The 19,487-nt window shown below is 43.0% G+C and overlaps 1 protein-coding gene across 1 annotated transcript in view; it reads right to left on the bottom strand.

The window, feature by feature from the left end:
• Positions 1-17,820, bottom strand: part of SPATS2 (spermatogenesis associated serine rich 2) — a 114,546-nt gene extending 96,726 nt beyond the window's left edge. The window contains exons 1-2 of the mRNA XM_029594678.1: positions 17,664-17,820; positions 6,463-6,727 (exon numbers count right to left, since the gene is read on the bottom strand). Coding sequence (XP_029450538.1) covers positions 6,463-6,487 — 25 coding nt within the window. The 5' untranslated portion in view covers positions 6,488-6,727; positions 17,664-17,820. The remainder of the gene's footprint in view (positions 1-6,462; positions 6,728-17,663) is intronic.
• Positions 17,821-19,487: the final 1,667 nt, after the last annotated feature.

Raw genomic sequence — 19,487 nt, 5'->3', positions numbered from 1 at the left:
ATTGCAAGAGGACCTTGCAAGACTAGGTATCGAAATAGCAGATTGCATTTAATGTGGATAAAAGCAAAGTGATGCACATAGGGAACAGAAACCCAAATCATAGCTACATAATGCAAGGTACCACACACTGGCAATAACCACCCAGGAAAAAAGATCTAGGCTTCAGTGTGGATAATATGTTGAAATCCTCTGCTCAGTGTGCGGTGGTGGTGGCCAAGAAAGCAAATAGAATGCTAGGAATTATTAGGAAAGGAATGGAGAAGAACAGACACATTATGATATTCTCTGTTTTTCGCTCCATGTTTCAACCACATCTTGAGTATTGTGTGCAGTTTGGTCACCGTATCTCAAAAAAAGATACAGTGGAATTAGATAGAGTACAGAGAAGGGCAACCAAAATGATGAAGGGGATGGAAGAGAGGCTAAAGAGGTTAGGGCTCTTCAGCGTGGAGAAGAGATGACTTAAAAAATGATATTATTGTAAAGCTTGTTGCTAAGTTATGTTACATTGTGAACCGAGGTGATGTTTTGCAAACGTGCCTCGGTATATAAAAAACCCTTAAATAAATAAATAAATAAGACAGAGGCCTATAAAATAATGAGTGGATTGGAATGGGTAAATGCGAATCAGTTGATTATGCTTTCAAAAGATAGAGCAACTGGGGGACATGCAATGAAGTTACTAGGTGATACAATTAAGGCAAAGGGGGAAAATACTTTTTTACTCAATGCATAATTAAACTCTGGAATTTGCTGCCATATGATGTGGCAAAAACTGTTAGTGTTGCTGGGTTTAAAAAGAATTTGGACAAGTTTCTGGAAGAAAAGTCCAAAAAACATTATTAAGGTAGACTGGGGAAATCACTGGAATCTATTGAATTTAGGAATATTGCCAGTTACTTGTGACCTGGATTGGCCACTGATGGAAACAGGATGCTGGGCTTGATGGACATTTGGTCTGAACCAGCATGGCAAAACTTATGTTTTTATGGGCTGCTGAGGCAGCAAAGAATCTTTTAAGAGAAAAAATATGAAGAATTTATGGAAAAATTAGAGAGCAATAGAGGTACACATCTGTGCTTGTGCTCGGACGAAAAAAGTTTGAGGGAGCTCACAAGGCAATGCTTACACGGGAATTACTGTACATACTGAGAAGAGCAAAAGTGTTACCAGCTAAGAGAGAGGGGTCTGTTTGGTGCCACTGGGTGAAGTCACCCAACATGTCCTGGCTAATTCAGCCCTGTTTGTTAATGGAGACTACAAATGCCTGCTCCCCTGTCTCTCACCTCCACAGTATAATTCCAGTTCAGCAGTCATATCTGAGAATGAACAGAACTGATCTCCCTGCACCTGGATAGAACAGAACTGATCTCCCTGCACCTGGATAGAACAGAACTGATCTCCCTGCACCTGGATAGAACACTTTATGATTGAGGCAGCATGACCTCCCATATCTATACAAATAGCTTGTGGTCATCAAAACCAAAGCACTTATGTTAATGTCAAGTTATACAAGGTTCAAAGAGCTTTGGTCAGAAGTAACATCAAGAAAAGGACAGAAAGGGCCTCAGTCATCCATCTCATGCCAAAATTTCAGAGTTAAGGGCAGAGTTATCATGCAGGGTTGGATACACTCAGTCCAATAAGCCATAAGGGCGGGAGTGCTCACTTCACACCCTTATGTCAATAGGATGAAATGTCAAGAGGAACAGAACTCACCTACACCTTCATTTGTTGAAGGACCTTGAAAGGTTATTGCAAATGAATGCTAATCATGCTGTAAACCAGTATAAACACTATGTGAAAAGGTGGGCTAAAAATCCAAATTATTATTATACAACATAAGCCTACATTTCCAGGACTGCTGCTGGCCTCTTCCTACATTTTTTTAGGTTTATTTAGACAATAGCTATGTTAGTGGCACTTCTGGGCTACACTATAGGCAACCATTTTTACTCCTACATTTGATCCCACCTTTGAGGCTTCAGGTTAGACTTTGCACCTGGTGGGAGTCCTTTATTAAAGAACTGTCGAGCAAAGTTCCAATAGTGGTCTTGAAAAAAAACAGTGAGTTGTAGGTTGTGATACCTTTTACAGGACCAACAAAAAAATGAGGAAGGGGCCTATATGGTCTCAAAAGCTGTTTTTGTTGATCTTATTAAAGACGTCATGATTTAAAGGACTGTATAAGTGGTACTCAAAAGGGTAAAATGCCTCTAGAAGAGCTACTCCTCTGGCTTGCATGCACCTCTACAGGTTGGCACTTCAGGAACAGACCATGTATCCCCAAATGACCGGGCCACTGCTAATAGCACTGAGCCAGGTCCTAGAGACAATGAAGCATTAAATAGCATCTCCCATGGCAAACTCCTTATATACAGTTAAGTTAGTAGGTTAATATGATTCCAAAGAGAATGTTAAGCATGCCATTATACATCTTACAAACAGCAGCAAGAAAGTCAAATACGATGCATCACGTAGCACTATTTACAAAAAAACCTGTATTTCCTTCCATCAGTGTGTGTCGACTGCTTGTGGATGTCCAAAATCATTCCTTAGAAAGAAATGCCGTTTGCAGGGGAAGACTGCCAAGCCAGATTTCATATCTAAAAACATTGACAGAGTTGTGCACAAATCTTATAATCTACTGAGCTCCACCTGAAGACTGCAGAGACCGGTAGAACTTCTGGCTTAGATCTTCCTATACTTCTCTTCCTGAAGTCAGAAATTAATAAACAGGTCAAAATTATATCCAAATATTATGTTGCCAGCTGTTCCCAAGCTGTTCACATTAAAGCCTTAAAATGAGATAGAACTCCAGGAAGTTTGTTTCTTTGATTCGCAAATGCATTAAAATAGCACACCTGGCACAAGTTTTTAACACCTAGGAGCTCCTCCCTGTGCTGATAAAAGATTAATGCCCTCAGAGAGCAAATCCCATGGCATTTCTCTACAGTGTAAGCTTTGTAAATTGAAAACAGAAGAGCAGCGAGGATTGGATTTCTGTCCAGATTGCAGAATCCAAATTCTTCAACTGTTCAAAAAAGAGCTAGCTGCAGTCAATTATTTTAAAAAGTCAACTCCAAATGGATGCCTTACGACTCAAATTCATTTTTATTGACAATAAGTGTATGCAGCAAGAATGATTCTGGGATACTACCAAAACAATGTTTGATTTTCTCTCCTCCAAACCTTTCCCAACATGTTGGTGAGGGTGTTCCCAAATCCAAAGAACTTCCAAAGATTTGAAGTCATTGCTCCTCCAACCAACAGATGGGTACTGCTCTCTGTGACCATCTAACTACTCAACTGATTATTCCCCATCATGCTGGTTTCACAGTGCTTGACAGGACGCGTTCTCTGAGAGGCCGGTGATGGGTTCAATAGTGAGCTGTCATTTACAAAGCTTGCTTATTACTGAGTTAGTGAAGCAGCAGCAATGGGAAGCCAAGTTGCAGCAAAAAAGTGCTGAAACAAACCAGGAGGCTCAATTTAGCTCCAGAAGCATCTGGCCATCTGGTGCTTCAGTTCTATCAGCACCTGGAAGAGCAGCAGCCAGTTTAATGTGACCTGTAGGTTTAAACCTAAGATCAAGTTAGGCTCTTAAAGAAAATGCCATTGTTAAAGTTGTCCATGCACACAGGAAAGACAGTGCATGAGGTCTCCAGCACATTGGCATAAAGGAATCATGAGTTCAATACTGAGCTGCTAGTAACTTAGAGGCAGGGTTACTGAGGAAGGAGAGCCTGGAAAAGGAAGAGGTTAGGGAATGGTGGAAAGGGACAACAAAACAGATCAGTAACCCCCCATCACAAGACCAGTAGGCAGGACATTCCCATAATTGGTACTCTTAACATGTCTGTGTACCCCAGCTCAGGAATGGCTGCAGGCCACTCAACACAGGGCGTAGCCACAAGCTGGTGACAGTACAAAGCTGCAAGCTGAGGGTTTGGAAAAATGCAGTAACCATGCCAACGCCTCAGAAGAGGAGAAGAGAACACCCCCTCCACCCCCCCATCTATCCCAAATATTTACACCAGACACAACCAAAAGCCTTCCTCTTCCTAGTCTTAAATGCAGATCCATTCCAAGGGGACCAAATTACTCACTGGTTGAAATGATGCAACAAAAATGTTAAACATTCCGATTAAACCCAAATACAGCCTTAAAAGCGGATGTCTGGGAAGTGAAGTAAATCCGTCTCCGGAATGAGGAGGATTTGGGCAGTCTAAAGTCTGGTGGGCTTTCTCTATATATTTCTATTACTATAATTTCTCCACAATGGAAAAAAAAACTCACCACCTACAGCCGAGCATTAAAGATACTAGACAGCCTTCTAGAGTCACACCATGTGAAAACATTCAGAGTGAAACAGGAGGAGAAAACCTCCTCTCTCAGGATGCACAGCAAGAACCAACTAAATATTGAGCCAACCCTATCAGTGCAGTGTGCACAGGACTACTTGTCATTATCTGAGCATGCATGGCCTAGAGGAAGTGGATGCTTGTTACATGGTGTGTGTAATATGACCAGAGGGATTAGGCAAGGTGAGAAGGATGTGGATGCACAGGAGACCCTTGCTATCCCACACACAAACCCTCAACAGGGTTTGTGTACTGTACCGGTACAGTACACATACAAACACCTAAGGGAAGCAGTTATCAAAATCAGTACAGATGAATTTGATGAAAGAACAGATGACATAGGACCTACAGTGTCAGAACAATGTTCTTTACATGGAAAGAACTCAACGATATTTCCCTTCCCTGACGATCCTTCTTCTTTACAGAACTGCACTATATCTCCAGCCACATGGTTACAGCTCCCATCACATGCTGAGCCAGTCTCAGAATGGACCCAGCATACAGAAGTGATTATCTGTGAAACTCCCAGCTGCCGATTTGCATTTTTCTGCTGGTGTGGGATGGGGGGAGGCGGTCACACATGCAGGTGTCAGGCACAGACTCTTGAGATCTGTGTAAACGATGGTGGAGGACTGCAGGATGTTGAAGGTTTCATTTCATGGGGTAAATTAATCTTTGGTGAGCGGTGCAGAGAGCATATGCAAACTCACATTTCTCAGATCCCAGAGAAACTATGTCCACATGTCATCAGGTGCTCATGCAAACTGATTACAAAACCTCACTAAGTACCGATTCAGGGCAACATAGGAGATAGTGTGCCTCAGAAAAAAAGTTTCCTCACTGCTGAGGGCCACATACAGAATACTGCTTAACAATCAGTCTGTGAGTAAAGAAAGGTGGATAAAAGGAAGTCCTAAATAAAACTGGCAAGCGCTTTCTCAGCTTCGATTTGTATGTGTGGCATTTAGCAAAGGCTCTCACATAGATTTTCATCCTTGGGTCCGGATATTCATGGCACTTCCCCAAGCCTGATGCAGACAGCTTGTGCCTCTCTGTACTCTGGGGCAATTAGGTTTCCATTCCCCAGATCTCTTTACTCAGAGGCTTCTCTCCCAATTAACCTTTGTTATGCCTGATACATGGTCACACTGGTTTGTATAATCTGCTGCAGGGGTCTCAGTGGGATCAGCCTCAGGATATACAAAGGAGGTGAGAGAGAAAAAAAAAAGTGGTCACAAATAAAAACTTTGGAACATGTAGGCACACTTTATAGGAGTTTAAATCACACTTCTGAATGAGAAACTTTAAAATATTTTTTTACACATTGCCAAATGCACACTAATTACTTTTGGTTTAGTTTATTTCTTGGCTTAATTTATTGTATAGAAAGAGTAACACCCCCCCCCCCCCCTTTCCAAAATAGATGCCACAGACTCTCCCCTCCCAGCATCCCTAACCCTACTGGAATCCTTCTCTGTGCACACTTAAAAGGGCCAGGAAAACACTGTCCACTGTCAGAGAAGCAAGATTCCAATTACAAGAGGTAAAGGAAAGCTCTGTCACTCCCAGAACAGCACTTTACAATGATGAAAGGAGCTGGAGACTGGATCATTGGGAAAGGCACAGAAACATGTGGGAAGGTGGGCCAGCGAATGAGGGTAAGAAGGGAACAGGAGTGAACAATGAGACTCCCAGCTGATAAAATCTGATGAAAGCGGAACTATCGTGGTTCTCTGTCAATAAACTTTTTCCACTGACTTGTCTGATATGTAGTACCTGGAACCAGAAGGGAACCGTGTTCACGGTTCACTTGCACAGTCCTCTCTCGAATACAGACTCCTTCATTGCTACCTGCATTCAAGCACTGGTCAAGCCACAATTGCCCTTCCTTCCTTTAGAGAGGTAAGAGGAGAGAGAACAGTGTCTCACCCATTATTATACACGACATCACTGACGTAACGAGGGTGACAAGTCCCAAACCTCTTTTAGAAAGAGGAGCTTGGGCAGAGTCCGTTCAAAAGGACCAAAATTAGTAAGTCTGGGAGCAATCAGGAGACGAGTCTAAGCACATGGTAGAGTAAATAGGAGTCATTCTTACCCTTTTGATATGTTGTTTTAGACATTCCAGCTTAGTTTTTGTTTTTAAAGTTGCAGAAGAATGATGAAAAACGAGGCTGGCAGATTCCAGGATGGGTAATAAAGCATACAAAGGAGGGATTCCTTGTTTTACCGGGCACAGTTCAAGCCTGAAGCAGCAGCAACTGGTGGATGTCCTGGATGCCTGAGAGACCGTAAAGGAACTTGGCCGGCCCCCTCCTCTGAGACCTTGGCTTCACACAGCTTAGAGGGCCCTTTCGCTGAGTCTAAATGGGCAAGATAAAGCAACATTCACAGTGAAAGACAGATACCTCAAACCACCCCCAACATTTTCATCTCCGAGGCATATCTGTATGGTAGAGGATTCCAAACTTGATTCTGGACCCCCCAGCTAGGTCTGGTGTTCTGGCCTGGGTAATTACTACAAACGGTTGCGTGCTATACAGAAAAGCTAGGTCACACATTGCAGTGACCCTGAAAACCAGACCCAGCTGAGGGCCTCAGGAACTGCTTTGGACTGCTGCTGTAAGAAATGCATTTTATTCTTTTTCATGACTTCACTGGCTCTCCCTGCTTCCTACACTTAAAAAGTGCCCATCACACTGCTCCCAGCTGCAGAGAACTGCATCTTTTCATTACATAACTTGATGGAATACAGCCATCCTCTGATACCAAAAGTACTTCACTGCAGGGACCTTGCTTTCACTGTACCTGAGAGAGACAAGTGTTAATTATTTATTGGCTCCCTGTCCAGAGTTCCTCGACCAGACCTCACAACACACACAGTACATTATAAAATAAATAACCCTATTGAACAATAGGACATTGTTAAAGTACAGGATGTCAAATTCCTGGAGTTTTTATCAACTGTAGCTGCAGAAACTAGTATTCCTCTCCTCCCCCAGGCAGGCCGTACAAACGACAGTGTGCTACAACTGTGACTTACTGTAGGTTTGATGTAATAAAACTAATACAAATCATGAGCTAAATTTTAGCTTACATTTTCTTTACTAGGCGGTAAAAACTGAGTTAACTCCTCATGCAGTAAGCTAATGGTATGCTAATGCATCAGGAGTAAATAAAAAGCATGCTAACCCAAAAATGTGTGGAACAAGACAAGCATCTGTCCATCCGAGTGCAGAATTTCTGATCAGACTGGTACTGCTTCCCTTGCACACAAAGATATGCCAGGGTTGCAGGAGACTAAAGAACAGCTTTGAAGCTGCACAACTGAAGGATCCTTTCCCGGGAGGGGTTATCAGTGATTTATTGTTTTGTATTCTTAAAAAAAAAAGAAAAAAAACACAGATCCATAAACTTATATACAGTGCACAGATGAGTGACAGTTTTACCAAGCTTGGTGTTTTGCTTGAAGGTCTGCATCCTGTACACTGTCCCATCCCTCGTAGGCTACAGGAATCCATAAGCTATAAACTGGTACTGGCAACTGAGGAGGGGGTTCCTGGGCTTGATTTTCTCCCTTCCTGCTTAAAGTGACCAATAAACTTCTTAGAGAATTTGTTGTTCTCCCAGCTGCTGACTCTGGGGAAGTGCTGAGTATTAGAACTTGAGACAGCTGCTGTCTGGAAAGTCCATGTAATACTCCTGGGGATCTGGGCAGCAGACTGAGCAGAAAGACTGCAGCTTGCTTGGATATATAAAACCGTGGAGGGTAGGGTGGTGTATGCCAATTTTCTTCTTTATATAATGTCTTTGCTTTCAGCAGAGCTAGAAAATGGATGGTTTTAGCACAGTTGTCTGATCTGGAGGATGGGGGCAGAGAGGGCCCCCTCCTGATCTCACAGGCCTCTATGTAATGTGCACTGTACTGTGCAGTTTCGCCTGCAAATGCGCACATTTTTGTGCAATACTTTACTCTTGATGCAGCAAAGAGTTTTACGCACAAAAAATGAAGCTGCACTCGTCCATTTAAATCCCATGTTAATGAAGGCATGAGCTATTACTATCCAACGCAGAAAGGTGTATAGGCTTGGTTTTTAAATGCTGGAAATTTAACTCCTTGTCCGAAGTGGCGCAATGGCCCATTACAAATTACCAAGCATCTTCCATCACAAATCTCAGTGTCTTACAGTAGTAGCCCAAAGGTTCAAGCACCACAAACTTAGAATAACCCCCCCTGGCTAAGCTGACAAGGCCACCCCTTACCTATTGCTACCCTCTCTTATCAGGAATCGCCCAATGCCCTGAAGACTCAGAATGGGGTCTGAGGTTTCAACTTGACCACAACCTAACAATGGAAGTCCACATCTGTACTTGTGCCAGATTCACCACTTGCACAACTACTTCAAGAAACACAGCCTTATTACCATCATACATGTATTCATCACCAGCCACGTTAAGTACTGCAACCATTTACTAAAGTCTCACAATACAATTTCCAACTCCTACTGAGGACAGCTGCCAAAGCAACATAAGAACATAAGAACATGCCATACTGGGTCAGACCAAGGGTCCATCAAGCCCAGCATCCTGTTTCCAACAGTGGCCAATCCAGGCCATAAGAACCTGGCAAATGCCCAAAAACTAAGTCTATTCCATGTTACCATTGCTAGTAATAGCAGTGGCTATTCTCTAAGTCAACTCAATTAATATCAGGTAATGGACTTCTCCAAGAACTTATCCAATTCTTTTTTAAACACAGCTATACTAACTGCACTAACCACATCCTCTGGCAACAAATCCCAGAGTTTAATTGTGCATTGAGTGAAAAAGAACTTTCTCCGATTAGTTTTAAATGTGCCACATGCTAACTTCATGGGGTGCCCCCTAGTCTATTATCCAAAAGAGTAAATAACCGATTCACATCTACCCATTCTAGACCTCTCATGATTTTAAACACCTCTATCATATCCCCCCTCAGCCGTCTCTTCTCCAAGCTGAAAAGTCCTAACCTCTTTAGTCTTTCCTCATAGGGGAGCTGTTCCATTCCCCTTATCATTTTGGTCGCCCTTCTCTGTACCTTCTCCATCACAATTATATCTTTTTTGAGATGCAGCGACCAGAACTGTACACAGTATTCAAGGTGCGGTCTCACCATGGAGCAATACAGAGGCATTATGACATTTTCCGTTTTATTAACCATTCCCTTTCTAATAATTCCCAACATTCTGTTTGCTTTTTTGACTGCCGCAGCACACTGAACCGACAATTTCAATGTGTTATCCACTATGACGCCTAGATCTCTTTCTTGGGTAGTAGCACCTAATATGGAACCTAACATTGTGTAATTATAGCATGGGTTATTTTTCCCGATATGCATCACCTTGCACTTATCCACATTAAATTTCATCTGCCATTTGGATGCCCAATTTTCCAGTCTCACAAGGTCTTCCTGCAATTTATCATAATCTGCTTGTGATTTAACTACTCTGAACAATTTTGTATCATCTGCAAATTTGATTATCTCACTCGTCATATTTCTTTCCAGATCATTTATAAATATATTGAAAAGTAAGGGTCCCAGTACAGATCCCTGAGGCACTCCACTGCCCACTCCCTTCCACTGAGAAAATTGTCCATTTAATCCTACTCTCTGTTTCCTGTCTTTTAACCAGTTTGTAATCCACGAAAGGACATCACCACCTATCTCATGACTTTTTACTTTTCCTAGAAGCCTCTCATGAGGAACTTTGTCAAACGCCTTCTGAAAATCCAAGTACACTACATCTACCGGTTCACCACAAACAACTGCAATGACTCCTAGTCAAATGCTAAGGCAACTCACTGGCTCCCAGTCCTAAAGAAGGCACAATTTAGAACCATCTGCCTAGCATTCAAATGCTCCCGAGTACCTCTTCCAGCTTATAGTCTCCTACATTTCCCCAAGAGAACTCTGATGCTTCCAAATGGCCCTCCGATCCTTCTTCCACTGGCAGCTGCCAGATTAATTGGTACAAGACTCTGGGCATCCAGTCTCTTCTTGAATGAACTACCAGCCTTCTTCATCATGAGACCACTTTATCGACCCCCAAGTCTTCCTATTTAACAACTCTTCTCTACATTTGGTGCCTGCCTTAAGCTTAGGTATCTGCGCCCACATCCATCTCTACATTACTCCCCAATATATCAAACAGACCAGTTATTTAGCACTTAATTTTGATTGTAATCCACTTTGAGACCATATTGAGAAAAGGCAGAATTTCAAATGTCTTGTGTGCATAAAACAGTTTGTGTACAAAGCATATTTTCTACATGTTTTATGCGCATAAATTCTGAGTAAAGGACTCCTGCGCCATGAACTTTCAGTTCAGCCCCATAGACTAATATTAGCCCAAGTAACTTTACTTTAGGCTCACAGATCACCGACTGCTTCTGACAGGAGTAATCACAGGCTCCGAATACTGCTCCCCTTGCCTTCCCTGTGCACTTGGTTAAAAGTGCCTTACACAGTTTTTCCACTGGATATCCCCTCCACGGCAGTTCCTGGAAAAGTGGGCAATTTTAAATATAGTATTAGTGCTACAAACCTGAAGGCAAAGTCACACTATTAACACCACACTTTCTAGTGCAGACTTATGTTTGGTACTGAATGTGACATTTCTAGCCAGCAAGGTATACTGCAGCTAAGTTTTGAGCTCCTTGGCCAGCTGTTCATGGGCCAAGCGTGCACATTGAGAGAGCAAAAAATAGGCGCTTTCTACAGATGTGGACGCCGTCTCTGCAAGAGTTCAAGCAAGCAGTGCTCTGCTCCTCAGATGCTTCACATCTGGCTAATTGGCTTTTGAGTAAAGCAGTCCCTAGCCAGGCTATTTTAGTCTTGTTGACTGTGTGTAGCAGCAAAGACTTGGCGATGCTATGTAGGATACTGTTCTGCTATGGTAAATAACCAAACTTGTAATTTACACCTACTGGCAGAAAGACAATACATTCCCAGAGGTCCCTGGCACCTCACATCAGTGAAGGCCCTGAAGCAAAATGACACCTTGTTTTCCCAAATATGAACTTGTGGTGACAGGCAGCATGACAGGTCACTTGTTCTGTGCACTGAAGAAATCTCAGTCTAAACTCTCTGCACCAACCTCCTCCAAGTTAAACTGTCTGCAACAAGCCACATATGAAACAAAAAAAAAAAACAAAACAGCACACAGTGCTGCTGCCAAGGACACACTTCTATGTGCTTGACATCTTCCATAGAGATACGAGACTCAAATGCTTACAGTCAGAACAATGCAGAAACACATGCATACAGCCACCTACAGGGTGCATGGTTATGTACTATTGATGACAGTATCCGGGACAAGGAAAAAAAGTGTTACTGTTTCCAAACGCCAATCGTATAAATGGAGGGAGACAGAGAAGTGCGAAGAGACTTAATGAAAGTTAATTAACTGTGCCAGGAGTGGAAACCTGCTCTTACCTATGCCTCCTCCCTGCAACTATGCTTCTGTATTTGGGCATTAGGAAAAAAGATTGCCCCCCCTCAACAAAAAAAATCCCCACACAGCTCCTTCTCTCAGCCTCATGCTAATCTCTAACTCCTGAGAGGCAGGCATGATTGAAACACACAACTGAAAAGAATTCATGCCACTCATTAAAGAAACATTTATTTGCTCTGATTTCTTTGAGATTCATCTAAATCCTTTTATAGGCTTTCCATGCTGAAACAAAAAAAAGTCTTGTTCTATCAGTTAATTGTGTTATACAATAATGAGCCATCTAGATATTAAAATGTAGATGTAATTAGCCGTTCACAGCTAAGTCTAATCCACACCATTATTTCTGAGGCTAATATATTATGCAGAGGCCTAGTGGCATTAAATATTCTAGGCAGCCCAGCATACCTCTTCCTGTTCACATTAATGCAGCTGCTGTAGCTACAGAGGGTCAGAACAGTAAGGGCTTGGACTAGCTCCCACCCTCAGGTTCTCCTGCAGAGCACGGCTTAGATTTCACTTAAGCCAAAGAAAGCCCCACTCATCGAGCACTGCTAATACCAACCAAGGCAGACTAGCGCCAATTAGAAAAAGGAACATTTCCATCTTTTGACCAGTGGAGATCCCCAGATGGCATTATCTGACAGTAGCAGCCCACTGGAATTCGGTCACTGCAGTTGCCTCAAACGACATCCGAAAAGAAGGCTGGAAAAATAATTAGAAAAATTGGGTGCCAGCCAAAATGCTTTTAGTAGCCACAGCAAAAATGTATTTTTCTTTATATTCATTTTTTGTCCCTTTTTGGGCTCCTTTCCTTTTCACTCCTTTTTTTTTGTCTCTCTTTTTCAGTTTGTTAATTTTTTGTTTTATACTTTTTAACTAAAGCTTTGTCGTCTCTGTTTTTTTGTTTTTACTTTTTTGGTTCCTTTGTTTTTGAAATATGTTTCTTCATTTCCTTCTAGTCTCTTTGGTGCTGGTATCAGTGGCAGAAGCAGTTTCTTTCAGATTGGAGCCCAACAGCAGTGACAGCAACTCCTCCTGGGTCCAGGCAAGCAGCCAGTGCTAGGCACCAATTTTTAGGCACTCGAGCAATCTGGAGCCTGGGAATGTTCTATTCCTGCCCTAAAGGTATTTCAGCCAAGGACGAAAGCACTATAGCAGCGATTCAATCCATTCCTCAGTCTGGTGGTACAATAACTTTATTTATTTAGATTTTTTTATTCCGCTTTTCGGCACTTCACAGTGTACATCAAAGTGGATTACATTCAGGTACTAGAGGTATTTCCCTAAGCCCACAGGGCTTACAATCTAAATTTTGTACCTGAGGCAACATGCCATAAGAGACAATGAATTGGGTCCCAATTTTGAGGGGGGAGGCTAGAAAATGGGTCTTACCTTCTTGAAAATAAGCTCGATATAAGGGCGATGTCAACAATAAAGTTGAAAAAACATTTTAAAAAATTCATTATAACCTACTGGATTCCAGAAACTGTACTATCCTATTGAGGAACTTTGAAGCATATTTCTGTTTGAGAATGCGATAACATTTTTAAAGCATTATTTGACTTGAGAGGCTCCTAACACTGATTTTCGGTTTGTTGTGCTTTAGATTCTTGCTTTGGGAAACAGTTTAGTTTTAGGCTGTGGGTTGCTTCTCTGTGAGTGATGGTCTGTGTGGCAAGAATGCTGTGCTGCTAGATAACGTGCACACTATCTGAATCTGAATGCTCCAAGGTGAAGGTGAGGGGCAAATGTATTTGGGGTAAAGCCCAAGGGTGGGGGGGAAATCAATTTAAACACTTCAAACGAGGGAGGAAGTGAAAACAATGCTTCTAAGGCAGCATTGTTTTACCACAAATAGGTCCTGTCAGACGAATCTGATCTATTTCTTTTACTGGATGACCAGTTAGTTGGATCAGCGGATAGCACCAAAGGTAGTGTACTTGGATTTCAGTAAGGCCTTTGACACAGTTCTGCACACAACATCTTATAAACAAACTGAGTGCTTTTGGTATGGGCCCTAAAGTGATTGGCTGGATTAGAATGTGCTTGAGTAGGTGGCAACAATGGGCATTGGTAAACAAGAGTTCATTCCAAGGAAAGAGGTGATATGCTCAAGTGTTCAACAGGCAGTTTAGGGTCCAAGTGCCTTACCATTGACAAGTGATCCTAGAGTTGAGCTGTTGTACTTTGATGATGGCTCCATCATTAGAACTAAATGGGAAGGAATTAGGAGAAAGAAGGGAATGCCTAATGAGAGCCCAGTTTAAGTGAAAGGCCTCAAAGTTAAGTGGAAACAGAACATGATGGCAGATAAAGACCTTATGACCCATATAGTCTGCCCATCCATATTCCTGCTCAGTTTTATTGTCCCTTCTTCTCTCTCTCTCTCTCTCTCTCTCTCTGATATCCTGTGTGCTTGTCCAAGTTTTCTTGAATTCTGATAGTGTTCTGGTCACCACCACCACAAGAAGGCAGTTCCCTGCTTCCACCACCTTTTCTGTAAACAAATATTTCCTTAAGATTACTCCTAAGTCTACCCTCTTTCACCCTCATCCCATAACCCCCTACCTTCTGGAGCCTCCTTTCTGTTGAAAGAGGCCCACCTTCCTGTGTGTTTATTTCTTTGAGATATTCTAATGGTTCTATCATCTCTTCTTTCCTTCCCTTTCTTCAGGGTATACATGTTTAGATCTTTAAGTATGTCCCCATTTGCTTTATTATGAAGATCAGTGACCATTTTAATAGATGACTTCTGACTTTCTATCATTTCAAGGTTCAATCTCCAGAATTGTACACTATATTCCAAATGAGGAAGAAGCAAGATCTCCATACTGTACTGCTCCAATGGGATTTTGTAATCCAAATGTATGACTTGGATATTTTAGCATTACATTTTCACTGCCAGACTCTACACTATTCCTCAAGCTTCACTAGATCATTCTCCTCATGTTTTCCACACCCACAAGGATGTCTATGCGGCTGCAGAGTTTGGTATCCTCTGAAAAAAAAAGCCACATCTTTTCCAATAGCCCTTCCACAATATCACTTACACAAATGTTAAACAGAACTGGATTTCTCATTCAGTTTCTTGCTCTTTGAATTGATACAGGCCTAGTTTTACTTTTACTGTTCTTTTAAATATGTTTATTTATGAAGTCTTTGATTGTTATGTTATTTTATGTATGTTTTTAATCTGATCTCATGGATTTGGTTATTTTATGTTTATATTAAGTATGTGATCGAATGTAAACCGTTTTGATCAATTTTTAATTGAAAAGGTGGTATATAAACAATATTAAATCAATAAACTGGATTGAGGGCGGATCCCTGCAGCACACCACTAATAAGAAATAATTGAACAGCTTGCATAAGATGACCACCCTCATATATGACCTGATCCCCACTATCCAAAAGAAAAGCACAACACTCACTGGTCAAAACAAAATCAGTCCAAAGCAGCACAATTAAACCTGCAGAATTTAAAGTACATATTTAATCATTTTTGTCAGAAGGAAGCGCTAAGTTATTGGAATGGTTTCCTGAACAATGTAATTTGTTCCCCTTCAGATAACAGAAATCATCTCCCTTTCCCAAACCCACAAAAAGGTCCCCTTTTCTCAGATTATATCATTTGTTCCCTTACATAACTCCAGATTTGCACTGATCTGAACTTAGTAAATTACAAAGTGCAGACGGCAATGAGATTTGGATGCTGGACTCTGTACTCAAGAAGAGAGCTTACCTCATAAAGAGAATAAATAGCTTATAGGCTTCAGCAGCCTCTTGCCAGTCTCCAAACACTCAGTGGTCTCCTCACCTTTCCACTCCTTCCTCTAACAGAATGCTATTTATTACATTTAAAAGCTGAACCATTCACCACAAGCAGCAAATGAGGTCAATAACAGGTGTCCTATTTGCCTATGGACTATAACTTTTTTTTTTATAGCCATCAGAAATTTTTCACAGGTTTGTAAACAACTGAATGGGTTTAAGTATTCAAGATTCGTTCAATTAAACTGACAAACCTGTAAGTAAATTATCTTAATCAAAATTTGTTAATCGCCTAAATATTAGGCGATGTACAAAGGATAAACATACATACATTTTTTTTTAAACAAAAATGTAAAAACATCTAACTAACCTGTTCCCAGGCTACCTTCAGTAAACATGTAATAAATACTGGGGGACCCTAGGATCAAACCATCCAGAAAATGAAGTATATGCCACTCATGTCACCAGGGTGCTAAAAAGGGACTAACTTTTTTTTTAAAATAACTATCAAATTTCCTTCACAGGTTTGTAAACAGTTGAATGAGTCTGTAATATTCAAGATTTGTGCAATTAAACTGGCAAATCTGTAAGTAAATTAACTACCTTCAGTAAACATGTAATAAAAATTTGGAGGCCATAGGCTGAAAGAGTTCAGAAAGTGCAGTACATAAAATAGATATTCATGTCATCAGGGGGCTGCAGAATCTGTCTGCAACATCTCAACCTAATTCTTAAAACTTGTACAATTACAGGTAACCCAAGAAAAACATTTGATTAAAATATTTACAGACATTCCAATGATTTTCATCTGGTTTAACAAGTAAATATTAACTTATAAAAACTAACACCAGTTCTTTCCTTTCTGAATTCTTCAGTTATTACAATGCAAGGAGACTGCTCTCATTCTAAACTGAAATACTAAATGATTTTTTCCATTCACTTGGAAAATTCAAACAAGATGCCAGCACTTTGAGATGATCCAACAATGATCTCACACAGTTTTTCAGTTATAAAAAAAGAGGCCAGTAAAATCAGAGGCTGACAGCAAGAAAGAAGGTAAGAAGCAATGAAAGCAGAGTATAAGTGCCCTGCCAATGTACCTCAGATCCTGCCCTGCACAAACTTCTGCTATTTCAATGCAAGACCCACCTCCCCTGCCCACAGTTCTGCCAAATGCACTGCCATTCCAGTACTAAGACCCCCGCCACACACACACACACACACAGATCTGCCAGTGCACCCCAATTCTCTCCTGCAGTATCCTCTGTTATTCCTGTACTGAGAACTGCCCCCCCCCCCCCATCCTACAACTGTCAGTGCTCTACAATTCGTTCCTGAAGCACCCATTTCTGTACGAGGATCCCCCTCATCCCATTCATACACATAGCTCTGCCAACGCACCTCAGTCCTGCCCTACTGTTCCTATTCTTCCAGTGCACAGATTATGGGGGTTGCCTTTTTCCCTCTTTGCCCTGGGGGTCTCCAACTGGAGTATGCGCTAATGTTTGGAAGCTATGGCTCTTGCCCTTTCTGGCCGACCCCTTCTTTTTGTCTCTATGATAAGGGGGTCTCCAATTCCCTTAGTATGGAGCAGATCTTTATCTTTCTATAAAGGGGTGGGGGGGGGGGGGCTTTCTTTAGTCCTTCCCCAGGGCAGGGTTTATTTCTCTGGAAATCGGATCCCTCTATACAGGTCTTTGTTCCCAGCACAGGGGTCTCTGCTTGACACTTTTGGTGTGTATGTTGAGGGGGGCGGGGTGGGGGGCAACCCTATCTCTACCCCAAGAAAGACAGTTTTAGTTGCTCCATATCGGGTTCATTATGGCTCCTAGTTTGGGGGAAGGGGTTCTGTGTAACTCTGCCCCTAGTATGCAAGCCTCCCTCTCCTCACCCCTCGAAGAGGGTCTCCTCCCTCCTTCCCCACCACGGTGTATGTGTCGGTGGGGGGGGGGGGTCTCGCTCCCCCCCTCCCCCGTGTGAGGGAGGGGCCTCTGCCTCTCACTGCGTCACTCCGTCCTCCTCTCCCGGTACATACCGCTGCGGCCCGGTGGGGAGGGGGTGGCCTCGGTCGAAGCTCCGTTCTCTGAGGCGCCGAAGAGAGACAGTGAGGAGACCGGGGAGAAAAAGAGACGGACGGTGGGGGGGCGGTGCTCACAGCCGGCGCGGCGCGCGAGCCGATGTGGGGCGGAGACACGCAGGCACCGCACAGCCAATCGCCGGACAGAGCCGCCCCCACACGCTGCATAATAAGATCGAAGCCAGTGAATGAGGGGCGCGAGGGGCAGGGGCGGTGCCAGGGCGGGAGACGATCGGGAGGGGGCGGGGCGGCGCGTGGGGAAGCCCGGCCAATGACTGCGCGCGCGGATGCAGGCGGAAGGGACACAAGGGGGACGCAAAGATTATCTAAGCGCGCAGGGAGGAGCCTCGACGCGCTCGATCGGGGGATGTGGGCAGGGTCTCCCGCGGAGGGGGGGGGGGGGAGGACAGACTCGAACTGTGGCCGAGCCGCGACGGAAACGGCCGAACGGTCTCGGAGAAGCGGTTGGGGTGAGCGTGGCCCGCTGGAGCCCTCTGCTGGAGTATTCCTAGTATTGCAAGTGCATCCGTCAATTAGAGAGGCAGGCTGGAGAGAAATGCAGGAGGGATGAGCGTCACATGTGCAGAAAACAGATGGAGGGATGGTGGAAAGGCAGAGAATAGGAACCTAATAGATGACTGCCAAAACAGATCATCTGGCAGGACTTGATAGCACCCTAGGAGAACTTTTGGTCATTTACCCCTACTCCGCCAATTTTCCTATTGGCAACAGCTCCCTTCTTTGGCGGCTTTGATTCTCGTACCGCGCCCGTTTGGACCTCACACTGGCAGGATTTTGCCGCCCCCAAAAACTTGGCGCTGTAAGCGACTCCCTTTGTTTTCCTAATGGAAGCACCGGTCCTGCCATGCCGAGAACCAGTCCACCCAGTTATCCACCTTCAAAAAGAAACTCAAAACCTGGCTCTTCCTCCAAGCTTACCCCCAATCGTCTTCTTTACCTACTAACACCTTAACTTTACCTACTAACACCTTAACCCTACCACCTCCCCGTACTAACACCCCCTCCTCTGGACCTACCCCCACACCCTCTAATGACTTACAAACCCACTCCTAACTTCTAGCACATAATATATGACACATAGCTCTACCGTTCCCATTTTCTCACCTGAATCTCTTATTTTCTACATGCCTATACAGTTTTGTATATAACCTATGTATATTCAAGAATATAACCCATGTCAATTTGCCAATGTATATAGATGTCAATAATATAACCTATGTATACGTCAATAATCTCTCGACCCCTGTACATATTACTCCTTTGTACCTGTACATATTACTCCTTTTGTACCTGTTTTTCACCCACCCACCCTCCCCCCCGCCCCCTCCCCTGTCTCGACCACCCCTACCCCTCTTTCCTTCTGTCCACACTGAAAGGAAATATCCCAGCAGTAAGCCATACAGGGTGACCCATAGTAAGATCTCTCTCTTTATCCAGTGGTAATTTTCCAAAAAGAAAAGGTACCAGCTTGGATCCAGTGGCAGCCTCCACTTTCCACTAATTCCCCAGTGGGGAAAAGGAAGCAAGTTAAAAATTGTTCAGGGTTGATGACCTGGCAGAAAATCACCACTGCCTTTATTCAGGGCAGTTTTGTCACTTTCCTCATTTGTAATCTACTCTCTTGGGAAAATGAGCATATAAGATGCCCCTGTTTAGAGTGAGATGCAGGGGATGGAAGGAGGGAGGAAAGGGATAAGAATATGCAGGAGATGTGGCTGGTGCGGAGGATGAAAAAGAGATGTAGAAAATGGCAGGGGATTG

This window comes from Rhinatrema bivittatum, chromosome 3 (assembly GCF_901001135.1).
Source record: "Rhinatrema bivittatum chromosome 3, aRhiBiv1.1, whole genome shotgun sequence".
NCBI lineage: Eukaryota > Metazoa > Chordata > Amphibia > Gymnophiona > Rhinatrematidae > Rhinatrema > Rhinatrema bivittatum.
The sequence above is the reverse complement of the archived record's forward strand: the minus strand, read 5'-3'. Positions and strand labels throughout refer to the sequence as shown.